This window comes from Puntigrus tetrazona, chromosome 15 (assembly GCF_018831695.1).
Source record: "Puntigrus tetrazona isolate hp1 chromosome 15, ASM1883169v1, whole genome shotgun sequence".
Lineage (NCBI taxonomy): Eukaryota > Metazoa > Chordata > Actinopteri > Cypriniformes > Cyprinidae > Puntigrus > Puntigrus tetrazona.
The window spans coordinates 17,200,485-17,214,648 of record NC_056713.1 but is presented as its reverse complement, the minus strand read 5'-3'; the positions used below and the strand labels follow the sequence as shown (position 1 = coordinate 17,214,648).

Genomic DNA, 14,164 nt, shown 5'->3' with positions numbered 1-14,164 from the left:
CCCCTAAGGAAAAATTACACTCTTTCTCTATTATAGGAGAAGAAGACTTGTACAAACTTGTTAAATCATCTAAACCAGCAACATGTATGTTAGACCCTGTTCCATCTAAACTATTAAAAGATCTGCTTCCAGAAGTTATAGATCCTATTTTGAACATTATTAATTCATCATTGTCATTAGGTTATGTTCCCAAAACCTTTAAACTGGCTGTAGTTAAACCTCTCATTAAGAAACCACATCTTGATCCCAAAGACTTAGTAAATTACAGACCAATCTCTAATCTCCTTTTCTGTCAAAGATACTAGAAAAGGTAGTATCCTCACAACTGTATTCCTTTTTAGAAAAAAATGGTGTCTGTGAGGATTTCCAATCAGGTTTTAGACCGTACCATAGTACTGAGACTGCTCTCATTAGAGTTACTAATGACCTGCTTCTATCATCTGATCGTGGTTTTATCTCGTTATTAGTGCTATTAGATCTTAGCGCAGCATTCGATACTATCGATCACAACATTCTCTTGGATAGACTAGAAAACTATGTTGGCATTAGAGGAAGCGCCTTAGCATGGTTTACATCATATCTATCTGACCGCTATCAGTTTGTGGCATTAAATGAGGAGGTATCATATCGATCAAAAGTGAAATATGGAGTTCCTCAAGGCTCAGTGCTAGGACCGTTACTTTTCAACCTTTACATGTTACCTCTGGGAGATATTATCAGGAGTCATGGTGTTAGCTTTCACTGCTATGCTGATGATACTCAGCTCTATATTTCAGCGCAGCCTGGTGATACACACCAAATTGAAAATCTAACAGAATGCATAGTCGATATAAAAGCTGGATGATGAGTAACTTCTTAATGTTAAATTCTGAAAAACAGAGGTGCTAATAATTGGACCTAAAACCCCACATATAATAATCTAGAACACAGCCTATCACTTGATGGCTGCTCTGTTAATTCTTCATCATCAGTTAGGAACCTAGGTGTGCTGTTTGACCGCAATCTTTCCTTTGAAAATCATGTTTCTAGCATCTGTAAAACTGCGTTTTTCCATCTTAAAAATATATCTAAATTACGACCTATGCTTTCAACCTCTAATGCAGAAATATTAATTCATGCGTTTATGACCTCAAGGTTAGATTATTGCAATGCTTTATTGGGTGGTTGTTCTGCACGCTTAATAAACAAACTTCAGCTAGTCCAAAACGCAGCAGCCAGAGTCCTTACTAGAACTAGGAAGTATGATCATATTAGCCCGGTTCTGTCAACACTGCACTGGCTCCCTATCAAACATCGAATAGATTTTAAAATCTTATTAATTACCTATAAAGCCCTGAATGGTTTAGCTCCTCAATACTTGAGCGAGCTCTTATCACATTATAGTCCTGCACGTCCGCTGCGTTCTCAAAACTCTGGCCATCTGATAATACCTAGAATATCAAAATCAACTGCGGGCGGCAGATCATTTTCCTATCTAGCACCTAAACTCTGGAACAATCTCCTAACTCTGTTCGGGAAGCAGACACACTCTGCCAGTTTAAATCTAGATTAAAGACACATCTTTTTAACTTAGCCTACACATAACACATCAACACACCTTTTATTATTCAAATCCGTTAAAGGATTTTTAGGCTGCATTACTTAGATTTGCTGGAACCGGGAACACTACTCCTACAATACGATGTACTTGTGACATCGTGAAAAGAATGGCATCTACGCTAATATTAGTCCTGTTTCTTTCTCAATCTGTTTTCACAGTTTGTATCCAGACTAGATGGTGGATCAGCACCCAGAGATTATGTTCATCAGAGACCAGAACACCTAGATGCGCCCGTCGACAGATCACCAGATCCTGATGCTCACACACACACGCACACGCACACACTAAGTCATTTACACTACCTGACACAGCTGCGTTTAAAATTGAACTGGAAGTTAAGTGCTGGGCGTCCGGTCAGAGGAGAACTGACCCCAACTGAGTCTGGTTTCTCCCAAGGTTTTTTTCTCCATTCTGTATGCATGGGGTTTTGTTTCCTTGCCGCTGTCGCCTCTGGCTTGCTTGGTTGGGGACACTTAACTTCTAGTGACTATCGTTGAATTGACTACAGAGACCGTCTCTGCATTTAATAAGAAATTGGTCACTCTCGTCACTATACATCCCTGTCATTATACTGTACAGTGCTTTGATGCAACCTGTGTTGTTAAAAGCGCTATATAAATAAAAATGATTGATTGATTGATATTTGTCAACAATTTTGCATTATGCATTTAATTATAGTCATTGTCACATGACCAACATTTTTTATTATCACTAGGCCCTAATGTTCATCCATAATATTTAAATTCAGTAAATATTTTATGACAGCCATGCAAGAAAATTGCCTAAAAGACATATGATTTGTATAGTATTAGATCACACTGATATTAAGTTATCCTTATTGTGGATTTTCATGCTCTCATGTGCAGCTACAGTATGTGTGTGACTGCTCTGGGTGTGTTTGTTTACATGCACTGCTGTATGTGTGCACTTGGATGGGTTAAATGCAGAGCACAAATTTCAAATATGGGACACCATACTGGGCCACACGTCACATCCTTTCCTATTCTTTATTGTACAGCAAATATAGAAATAGCAAGTTGAGACATGGCAACCGACAACAAAAAGGACATTATAAACAGATCTCAATCTTGTAAAAAAGGATCTTTGGTTTACATTATATGAATAATATGAACATATAAAGAAACAGTTAACAGCATTTGGGTGGGTGAAACCTTAGGGTAACATGAAATAAGTTAGCATAATGCAGGCTGCTCTCAAAAATGTATTCAGATAGCTTGTACAATTTGCAGCATTTTTTCTTTTTTTTTCAATCTGTTGTTTGTTTGTCTTCGGGTTGATAATTAATAACACAGTACAAACTGCACACGCTGCTTTTCACATTAAGCCTCAAATGCCCACATGTTAGGAATATAGCATTTTATGAATTTACAAATTGAACTATTTTCTGCTCATACAATTTTATTTTCCACATAATGAAACTAAAAGCATTTATGAAAAAATATATTGAATTTTTCATATGGGCAATTTAATTATTAATGATGGAAAAACTTAACAATCATTACCTTTTCTTTAAAATGTTCTTTTTAATTGGCACAATTTTGTTTTTAAGCAGTTTTTTAATTAAGACTCTGATTTCAGCTGTATTTAAAACATAAATAATAGGATTTAACATTGGTGGAAGAGTAAATGAAAGAGATGCACTGATGATTCTGGCATTGAGAGTAAGAGGATTAATTAATGTAGCAATGATAATGCTTATGATAGGCAGAAAGTAACATACAACCAACAAAAGGTGAGAAATACAGGTCTTCAGTGCTTTTAAACGTGCTTCCCAAGTTGTAATTTTACTTAAAGCAAAAACGATGCCCATATATGACAGGAGTATAATAAGCAATGGTGCAACAATGTACAAGGCTACAATAAGGTTTTTTATGAAAATGTGAACGCTGCTGACGTTGCATGCCATCCCCAACACTGCTCCATAATCACAATAAAAACTCTGTATCACGTTAGATTTACAGAGTGAAAGCTGTGTTATCAAAGATGCTGCCAGGGCCACCAGACAAGCGTTAAATGCCCATATTGCTACAAACACTAGAGACATGACATAATTATTCAGTATAGCATGATATCTTAATGGCAAACAAATTGCAACGTAGCGATCAAATGCCAGAACAACAAGAGTGGCACTTTGCAGAGTAACAAAAAGGTTCACAAAAAACATGTTAGCCAAGCAAGAATCGTAGGAGATGTTCTGTGAGTCAGAAAAAAAAATCTTCATTGTGCTAGGAACCCATGCATTAGTTTCACCAAGATCAGCCAAGGCCAAGTTAAACATACCAATATATTTTGGACTGTGCAGACTTTGATCCAGAGCTATAATAAGGAGAACTACAGAGTTCCCAATTACAGCAATAAAATATGTGACACCTAAAAAAATATAGTAATAACTGCTGTATGGTATACCTGAAAGTCCAGTGATGAAAAAGTATTCTGGACGAACAATAGACATATTCTGGACAAAACTTGCATTTAAAGAATTCATTGCAGCTTTGTGCTTGATGTTTTGAAGCTGAAAATAGAAATTACCATGAAGACACAAACACAATTTAGAGAATTTCACACAGCTTTCATCTTACTTTTTTAAAAACAATTTTCTAATGCTGAAAGTATAAATATGTGAAGTTTATGAATACACAAACCTGTATACATGAAGTTTTAGAGCCAGAGCACAATGACTGTGAAAGTCTGAACACTTGTGAGCTGCTTTGTATATTACTCAGCCGTAAATGCTCATTCTTATTCTCTTATGTTACAAAGATCATTGGGCATTTGCATGCTTGAATCCAAATATATCTTCCGATTCATCTCTTGAGAGATTTAAGATGACACAATGATGTAATACTATGCTGAACAATGATGTAATACTGTGCTGAAGTATATTTATTGCCACAGATTTTATTTTATTAAAAAAATGTTTACTAGTCTGCAAAAAGGCAACAGAATTACCCTTTGTGTTCTCATTAATGAACATTTTATCACAGTAACTCGAGAATATAGTTAATAATAAGTGTATAATGTAACACTAGCAACTGCAGTATAACTTAGTAGTTTGTCCACGCATTGAGTTTTACAGCAATTCCAAGCATTTCCAAGTGGTGGAAATGGCTGAGATCCTCTGAGGGGTCGATTCACTGCATCACTTTGCCTGGAGATTTTTTCTGCTACTAAAGAACTAATAAAATTTTGTTTGACTAACAATTATTTGACTTTTAGGGGGTAGTCCTAGAAATCTCTGTGTGATTTCATATCAGAGATTGCGAAGATTCATAAAAAAAACCTTATATTCCTTTCTTCTGCAGATGAAGCTGGATCACAAAAGATTTATGCAAACATAAATGCATTTAGGCAGATTAGGGATTGGCGTGTTAACTTCAAAATTACAATAACGTTATTCAGCTGGTTCTTCAGCGGCTCAGATGTCGGGAGTAAATGACAACTGCTATATTCATATTTACATCTAACAACAAAACACTTCAATAGCTTTATCAGAGACATCTTGTCTTCCCCAGCACTAGAAGACTGATGACAGCTCAGTTATCAGTAATTGCAATTATTTATATCAGCTGCCAGTAGTCACTGTAGCAGAATTACATTGCCATCAACTAATCTGTTCGTTCAGCAAACATTCATTGTAAGTTCATATAAATATTAAGAAAAGATATTTTCGTGGCCACAGAGCATACCTTCTTACAGTATCAATACAAAAAAGCATACAGCAAGGGTCAAAAGAAGCATGCAGAAAGGTCAAAGGCTTAAGATTATAATGAAAGAGTTTTTGTTTTTGAGTTTCCTTTATTCCATTAAGTGGTAAAGCTTTCTATAGGTATAAGCCTGCAGAGCACACTTTAGCTTTCTCTCTTTGCACAAACTTATACCATCATAACAGAAACAGACAATTTACTATCCCATGAGGTCACGGGAGGGAATTTGTAAATGGAAGTGAATAAGTGACACAACTGATGCTGGTGGGTCATGTGATCATGACAAAGTGGTGAATATAGTATGTCTGGATAGCATTCATACATTACTTCTTTTTAACTTATATGTCCACTCAGATCATTGAAATAACCATTGAAATAATACGCTCAACATAGTGCCGGATGGTTTTGGTTCAGTGCCTTTTATATATGGGCTAGTCTCTGACCTCTAATTAATTTGAGCATAGCATCTCAATTTCTTGCAAATTACTACATCATGATAAGTTACTTTGAAATCAATCACGCTGTATTAATAAAATCCTAGCTATAGGCTACTGGAGAGCCACAGCCATGCAGAGTTTTGCTTCAGCCCTAATCAAACACACCTGATCAATCTAATCAAGGCCTGACCGGTTACTTAGAATTTACAGACAGGTGAATTTTAATTAGGGTTGAAGCTGAACTCTCCACGACTGAAGATCGCAACCCCTGGTCAAGAGCTACAATTGTAATTTCTAGATAACACAATTTAATTACAATTTATTTATTTATTTACTTTTATATTTTATTAAAGTTATAGGCCTATTTTTTTTATTTTGAGTGAGGGGGCACAACAATACTATTCTGCTTAGGGCACCCATTTGGCCAGCAGTGGCCCTGCTTACTGATTTATTAAAAGGTAAGACAAAAATTGTTCTGGTCATCTAGCTGCCAACTGGCTTTCAGAAATGTTAAGACCTTGCTGTGTTCCATACATGCGCTTCAGGTTCTGTGTTTTGATAAAACTTTCATGTTGATGCGTGGTAGCTGGGGCTATTCTTCAGCAGGCCGAAGTTGCGGGAGTTAACCATCCTGTCAGCTTCTTTTTGTTTTATTTTGTTAGTTCCTTAAGTTTAATTTGTATTAGTGTCACTACCCAGTAGTTGAGAAAGAGGCATTAGCATTTCTCTGTTTATCTGTTTTAATCAGTAGAGTTTGAGACCAGGGGCATCACAATCGGGGTTAAAGTGCATAGGACCTTAGAGGGGCCTGCAAATGATGCTACAACAATGTGATCTTTAATGCTCTTTTTAGAGTCATCTGTCCATTTGTTAATATGTTGTGCTAGTTGTGGTTTTCTTTATGATGCAATAAAAAACAAAAATGTAATAAGCCAATGCTTATTAAAGCTATAGGGAATAGCTGACAGCATTGCATGATACAATATTGTTAAAGATAAATGATGACATTTTGAGTGTCACTTATTCCAACAGTCTCTCCCCCAGAAAAAGGCCCAGCTCAATGTCATTGTGTTATTTGCGATTTATTCTCTTATTCATGTATCAGTTTATCTAGTAAAAACAATACATTGCAGTGCTACTTTTAGATGGGTTGCCCCTAAATAAATGAGATTATAACAAAAATTTTAGATATTTTTTATATTAATTATCAGGATTACCTTATGCGTGCATGAATAAATTGATCTTAGTTCATGTTTAGCTTTTATTCTTTATTGTACAGTAAATGCAGAAATAACAAACAGTTGAGACATCACAACAAAGAGACAATAAAAAGAAAAATATATATTTAATTTTCATATAGGTAATTTAATTCTTAATTATGTAAGAACACAAACATTCATTACCATCGTTTTGAAATGCTCTTTCTAATTGGCACAGTTCTGTTTTTAAGCAGTTTTCTAATTAAAACTCTTATTTCAGCTGTGTTTAAAACGTAAATAATAGGATTTAACATTGGTGGAAGAGACAATGAAAGAGATCCACTGATGACTCTGGCATTGGGAGTGAGAGAAGTAATTAATGAAGCAATGAAAATGCATATGACAGGAAGAAAGAAAGATACAACCAACAAAAGGTGAGAAACACAGGTCTTCAGTGCTTTTAAACGTGCTTCCCAAGTTGTAATTTTACTTAAAGCAAAAACAATGCCCAGATATGACAGGAGTATAATGAACAATGGTGCAACAAGGAACAAAGCTACAATGAGGTTTGTTATGAACATATTAATGCTGTTGTCATTGCATGCCATGGCAAACACTACTCCATAATCACAGTAATAACTCTGTACCACATTAGTTTTACAGAATGAAAGTTGTGTTATCAAAGATGCTCCCAGGGCCACCAAAGAAGTGTTAAAGGCCCATATTGCTACAAACACCAAAGACATGACAGTATTATTCACTATTGCGTGATACCTTAATGGCAAACAAATTGCAACGTAGCGATCAAATGCCAGAACAACAAGAGTGGCACTTTGCAGAGTAACAAAAGGTTCACAAAAACATGTTAGCCAAGCAAGCATTGTAGGACATGTACTGTGAGTCAGAAAAAAAAATCTTCATTGTGTTAGGAATCCATGCATTAGTTTCACCAAGATCAGCCAAGGCCAAGTTAAACACACCAATGTACTTTGGACTGTGCAGACTTCGATCCAGAGCTATAATAAGGAGAACTACAGAGTTCCCAATTACAGCAATAAGATATGTGACACCTAAAAAAATATAGTAATACATGCTGTATGGTATACCTGAAAGTCCAGTGATGAAAAAGTATTCTGGACGAACAATGGAAATATTCTGGGCAAAGCTTGCATTTAAAGAATTCATGGCAGCTTTGCGCTTGATGCTTTGAAGCTGAAAATATAAATTACAATGAAGGCACAAACACAAAACAACTATTTACAAATGCCGAATGTATACCTTCACATAAGGTTTCTGCGTAACATTTCAATCACAAACCTGTATACATTAAGTTCAGAGCCAAAGAATACAATGACTGTGAAAGTCTGAACACTTGTGAGCTGCTTTGAATATTACTCAACTGTAAATGCTCCTCTTTATTCTCTTATGTTACAAAGATAATTAGACATTTGTGTCATTGAATCCAAATATATCTTCTGATTCATCTCTTGAGACATTTCAAACACAATGATGTAATACTATGCTGAAGTAAATATTCTGGCCACAGCTTTAGTTTTGATAAATTTTTGTTCACTGGTCTGCAAAGAGAACTTTGTGATCATATCTTTGTGATCATATCACATTTACTCACGGATGTAGTTAATATTAAGTCTATAATGTGACACCAGCAACTGCAGTGCAGCTTACTAGTTTGTCCATGCGTTGGACTTTAGAGCCAGTGGTGGATCCTCTGATTTGGGCCTATTAGAAAAAAATGTAATTTAAATCTCATTACTCTTTTCAAAAATTATTGCTTAAAAGTACTACTGGCAGGGAGTGATCAATCACACCCCACAAAACCAGTACAGGCCTAATTGTGTCTTTTTCTCCCCAAAATTCAGACTTTTTCCCCAAAACAAATTCTCAAAATGCCTCTTTGTAAAGGTCAAGGTATGTTTACATGACTACATCATATTTATAAATTTGTAAGAATCATAATTTAGATAAATTTTTCACTAAACGAAGTTATCTGATGGCTATTAGTGGTTTTCAGAGCTACTTCTGTAAAATATAATAATAATACATTAATTTAATTAATAATAAATTAAATAAAATATTATGATATAATGATACCTTCTTGTTGCCCTATAAATTCACACAACTAAAGTCTAGTCTTTTGTGAAGTTTATACTGAACAAAATGCTTTGTGTCATCTCCCCCTCAACAGGTAATTTACGTTTTGAGAGTTTGTACCATTACAATCACTCATACAGTTATACATTCTGATTCATTCAGATCTGTTATCACCCATAAAAACCTGTCACTGATGAAATGTCAGGTCTGTCTGCTGATCGTGATTGCGTCATCAGCATCGGGCCCTTAAATCTTTGCATTGTGTTTGCTTTGTATTTGAACAATGAACAGTGGCAAGCATCACAACTTGCCCTGAGGAAAGAAACATTTTTATGCATATGTATCAGTTATGTGTTTTCACTGCACATTCTTAACTTTTAAGGGTCCTTAGGATTTATTTTATCTATTTTTTGTATATTCCTTTAATTTTGTAATTATGTAATAATAAAAAAATTAAAGATATATTTTATTAATTAATTACTAATTGGTAATTTCATGACTTATTGGCAACGTAACCATGTGTCACGGTGTGGTTTAGGGAAGGAGCACTCAACGAGAATATAACGTAACAGTTTTTAATCTTCTACACACAAAGCAAATAATACTAGCACAGACTGGCAGGCAGGAAACAAAAACCACACATAAGAACAACGATCGGACAAACTGAACTGAAACAAACTGGACTTAAATACACAAAGTAAATTACTAAATTAATGAGACACACCTGAAGACAATTAAGTGCGCACAGAGCACATGGGACAAGAAAACACAAAACAGAGAGTCCAACTATGTGACACCATGACGTCTTATGCTCGCAATTTCATTACCATCATTTACACCTTCTTTATACATGCTCTCTGATTACCAAAAGCTGTTTAAAAGGTGTAATTAAACTTTGGGCACAAAATTGAACGTCGTTTTAAAGATAAAATGTTGGTTTTTTTCAAGTCAGAATTAGGACGACATATACAACATGACATACACTGACCACCGATGTCGACATTTTCAAAAGTTGCGAAGCTTTAATTTCGTAATACAATAAACTGGTCACTTGTGGCCCCTAATATCATAAGATTCATTGTGCACTAATGAAAACAAGCAATTTTATTTATATATTTGTTTGTTTGATCAGATTACACTTTTTCAGTGTCAATTTATTTTGTAGTGTAACGCAAAATATAAATCTTTGTAAATCAGTGTAAATTGTTTTAGGTTATATTTTTGGAACTGAAAAAAGCCCCATCACTAACTTGGTCATTTAAAAGGCCTCTTAGACAATACGCTACTGTGTGTAACCAGAAGAGGGTGACACAGACACATCACTTATTGGAAAACACTTAAGAATGACCATTGCTTATCACCCCAGTGAAGACCTGCTAATAAGTAGCTGAAATGAATCATCATTAATTCATTATTTATTTGTGTCAAACTTGTGAAAAGTGCAACTGGCATTTTCTTATCACTTAACTATGTGTTTGTTTTTGTCTGAAAAGCTAATTCCCTCCAGATTGTAACAGTATCCTGTGATACTATTACAACAATACGGTAATGAATATTAATTGTTATTAATTGTCTCCCAAAGGCTGAGAATTCAATTTGTAATTCAAGTATCACATAGTAGTTCTTGGTCTTTGCACATTCCTTTCATAATTCAAACTTGATACCTTTTTTTCATTTGTGGAAATCAATATTATTAACGTGGAGATGAAAGCAAAGGTTTAAAGGTAAAAATGTCTTGACTGATTTATTACGAAAACTGTAAATCACACTTATATGCATATGCAATAGTGTTTGGCTCATTTGTTAAAAATATCATTTAATACTCATTACTCTTTTCAAAAATAGATGATACATGACATTAATATAACAACAAATAAATACGTGATTTAAAACATAATACTATGTATTCTTAAATCAATATTACATTTTTAAAAAGTCAAATACGTATTATTTAAAATATTTAATATGGTATTTAAGATGAATTATTTAAGCTAGGTAAGGTTTTGGCCTGTCCCTTATAATTATTGACTTCAAAAATTCAATCAACAAAGCATTAAAAACTGCAAATGTGGACTGGAAGTGTAGGTATTCGGACAGGCCCAAACAGGCCCACTCCATTCTCATCAGATTGTAAAACGAATGCAAAAAGAACAAAGGCAAACTAATCGTGTGATATATTTATTGTTGGCTAAGTAGATTACAAAAGTGACATTTTGTTGATAATTACTGTGCAGACCCTCTCATATGTTTGTATGGAAAATAATATTTTAATAAAGTCGTTTTGTAAGGTCACAAAGTCATTCCCTTTCTAAACAAAACTTTTTAATGATGTGTTGATCTACAGCACTCAAGGTGATGGGAGACAGGATTCTCCCAGGTGTCAGAGCTGTTTGTACATGGTCTCCTGTGCATCAACATAATTTGTCTTCTTATTATAAGTGCTGCTAATTAACAGGCAGACGAAGACATAAACACTTCTAATCTTTCAATCAAAGATGATGCAATTCTTGCTAAAGGTTTCACAACAAATACAAAATAACTTCTTACAGTAGTAAAAAAAAAAAGTCAATGATTAAATTCTTTAATAATAAAAGTCAGCATTAGCATACTGTAATTTTCTAATCCTCATTTAGTGTTGCTGCAATACATATACATATTTATTATATAACTATGATATTTTATATATTAACAATTTGCCATTTACAGTATAGTTGGAAGTTTAGATACAGTTATGTTACTCGGGGGTCAAGCACATTTTGCTGAATCCCTATTTGAATTGTTAGAATGGGCTCGGGTGAGACTTTCCGTGTAAAACTGATTGTGCAGACCAAACGAAACTTACTTTTGCGATCTGGAAAAAACTGCAGTCCAATTCTCTGGACTCTAGATCATTAATTATTAAAACGTGTTGAAATTGACTCTTTGGGAAGACCTAACAGGGTGCTTTAGAAAAGGGGCCTGTCCAAATACACCAAAAAGCATATAAAGCCGAAATGGAAATCTTTGCTAAGTAATATATTTTTCCTTATGTGCTTTAATACCTACAGGGTTATTCTCAGAAAAGCTTTATTGTACTGAACTCAAGTCAGCTTTGATAAATTTTTTGTTTAATGTTCTTTATTGCTAAAGTGGATAAACAATCAAAAGTCCAGAAATAGTAACTTTGAAGTGTTACATCAGTGACTGTTACAGCTGTACAGGAGATCTTTGAATATATATATATATATCTTTGAATATCCAGTGTATAGAGTAAATGTCCAGTAGGACATCATAATTGGTCTTTGTATTTACAGAGCAATTCAAAGTAGGTCACAGACAATGAAGTCACAGTTATGAATTTATGTTGTAGTTAATAGACAAGGTTATATATGCCTTGCAAATATGTTGCTTATGTTTTTGTGGTAATTTTCTATTTTCAGCTTGGACAAAACACCAAAAATAAAGCTGCCATAAATTCTGTAAGTCAAAGCTTTTCTGAGAATAACTCCATTGTCCTGAATCCTGAATCCTTTTTCATTATTAGACTTTCAGGTATACCGTACAGCACTTATTACTATATTTTCTTATTTTTCATTTATATTATTGCTGTAATTGAGAAATCTGTAGTCATTTTTATTATAGTTGTCTACCGGAACCTGCACAGTCCAAAGTACATTGGTGTGTTTTATCAGGCCTTAGCTGACTTTGGTGAAACTAATGCACTGATTCCTTACATGATGAAGATTTTTTTTTGACTCACAGAACATATGTTTTTTGTTCACTTCTTTAGTACTATGAAGAGCCTCACTCTTGTTGTTCTGGCATATGTTCGCTTCATTGCAATTTGTTTATATCATGATATCATGCAATACTGAATAATACCGTCATGTCTGTAGTGTTTGTAGGATTATGGGCATTTAATGGTGTTGTGATTGCCTTTGTGGTGTCTTCGATTACACAACTATCATTCTGTAAATCCAATGCTGTACCTAGTTATTAAGTAAAATAACAACTTGGAAAGGACGTTTAAAAGCACTGAAGACCTGTGTTTCTCACCTGTTGTTAGTTGGATCATTTTTTCTACACATAATCTGCATATACACATCTGCTTTCATGGTTTCTCCTAATGTTAGGGCCATCAGCACATCTCTGGCTTATGCTGTTCCACCAATGCTAAATCCCATCATTTATGTTTTAAAAACTTCTGAAATCAAAGACTTAATTAAAAAACACCTTAAAAGGTGATCAACAGGAACTGAGAGTGCATCAAACTAACTATGTTTTAATTAATTATTGTAAAATCGATTTGTAAAAAAAAAAAAAGACATGGTCATAAAGTACCTTTTTAAATGACTGCAAATCTATGGATTAATAAAAAAAGGGAAAAAATACTAAATATACTGGGTTATCTCAAATTTTCCATTGCTCTTCAATTGTGTTTAAACATAAAGATGAGACATGCAGTGATTAGCGTTTATTTATTTATTATTGTAAGTGTTTTTCTATTACATCTTATTTAATGTGTCTGTATTGTACTGTTCGGCATGCATTCTTAATTACTAACCAAAAGACGAAACAAAAACAAGCAAAATGCACAAGCATTTTGAATGACTTTGTGTAAGCAGTCATTATTATGCTGAAATGCGTGCTTATTTCATGTTATGATGTTTAGCTATAAACAAATTTCGGGAGGAGCACGCACTGATAATTAACGCGGCTGGCTTCTCGTTTCCTAATCACGCAATTATCCAACCAGAGCAAGAGAAGCCTACTATAAATTCGCACAAGCTTCTTACCTCGATATCTCGTTTCCGAGCATGGTATCCAGCATGTCCGAACAAGACCAATCGCCAGAAACCTACGAAATCGAGGACACCGAGCCCTCCACGACTCCGCTGAGCAAGCACGCTAACGCCCCGCCCGGAACTTCAAACGAGCGCGCGGCTTCGCCCAGAGGCAGAAAACTAACGCGAGTGACTATCCTTTCGCCAACGCGATTAAGATCACGTTCGCCTCCACCTGCCAGACGTCCTCAAGCTTCCCCGGCTTCTCCCTACCGTGCAGCCTTTTCTTCCGCTCCATCCGCAACAAAATGGACAATTCCGGCTTTGC

General features: G+C 34.8%; 1 protein-coding gene and 1 pseudogene across 1 annotated transcript; both read right to left on the bottom strand.

The window, feature by feature from the left end:
- Window positions 1–3,119: 3,119 nt before the first annotated feature.
- On the bottom strand, window positions 3,120–4,109 carry LOC122358664 (olfactory receptor 52E4-like). Its single transcript, XM_043258528.1, has one exon. The coding sequence runs from the start codon at window positions 4,104–4,106 to the stop codon at window positions 3,120–3,122; it is 987 nt and encodes a 328-aa protein (XP_043114463.1). The 5' UTR covers window positions 4,107–4,109.
- Window positions 4,110–7,161: 3,052 nt separating this feature from the next.
- LOC122358663 lies at window positions 7,162–13,405 on the bottom strand (annotated as a pseudogene).
- Window positions 13,406–14,164: the final 759 nt, after the last annotated feature.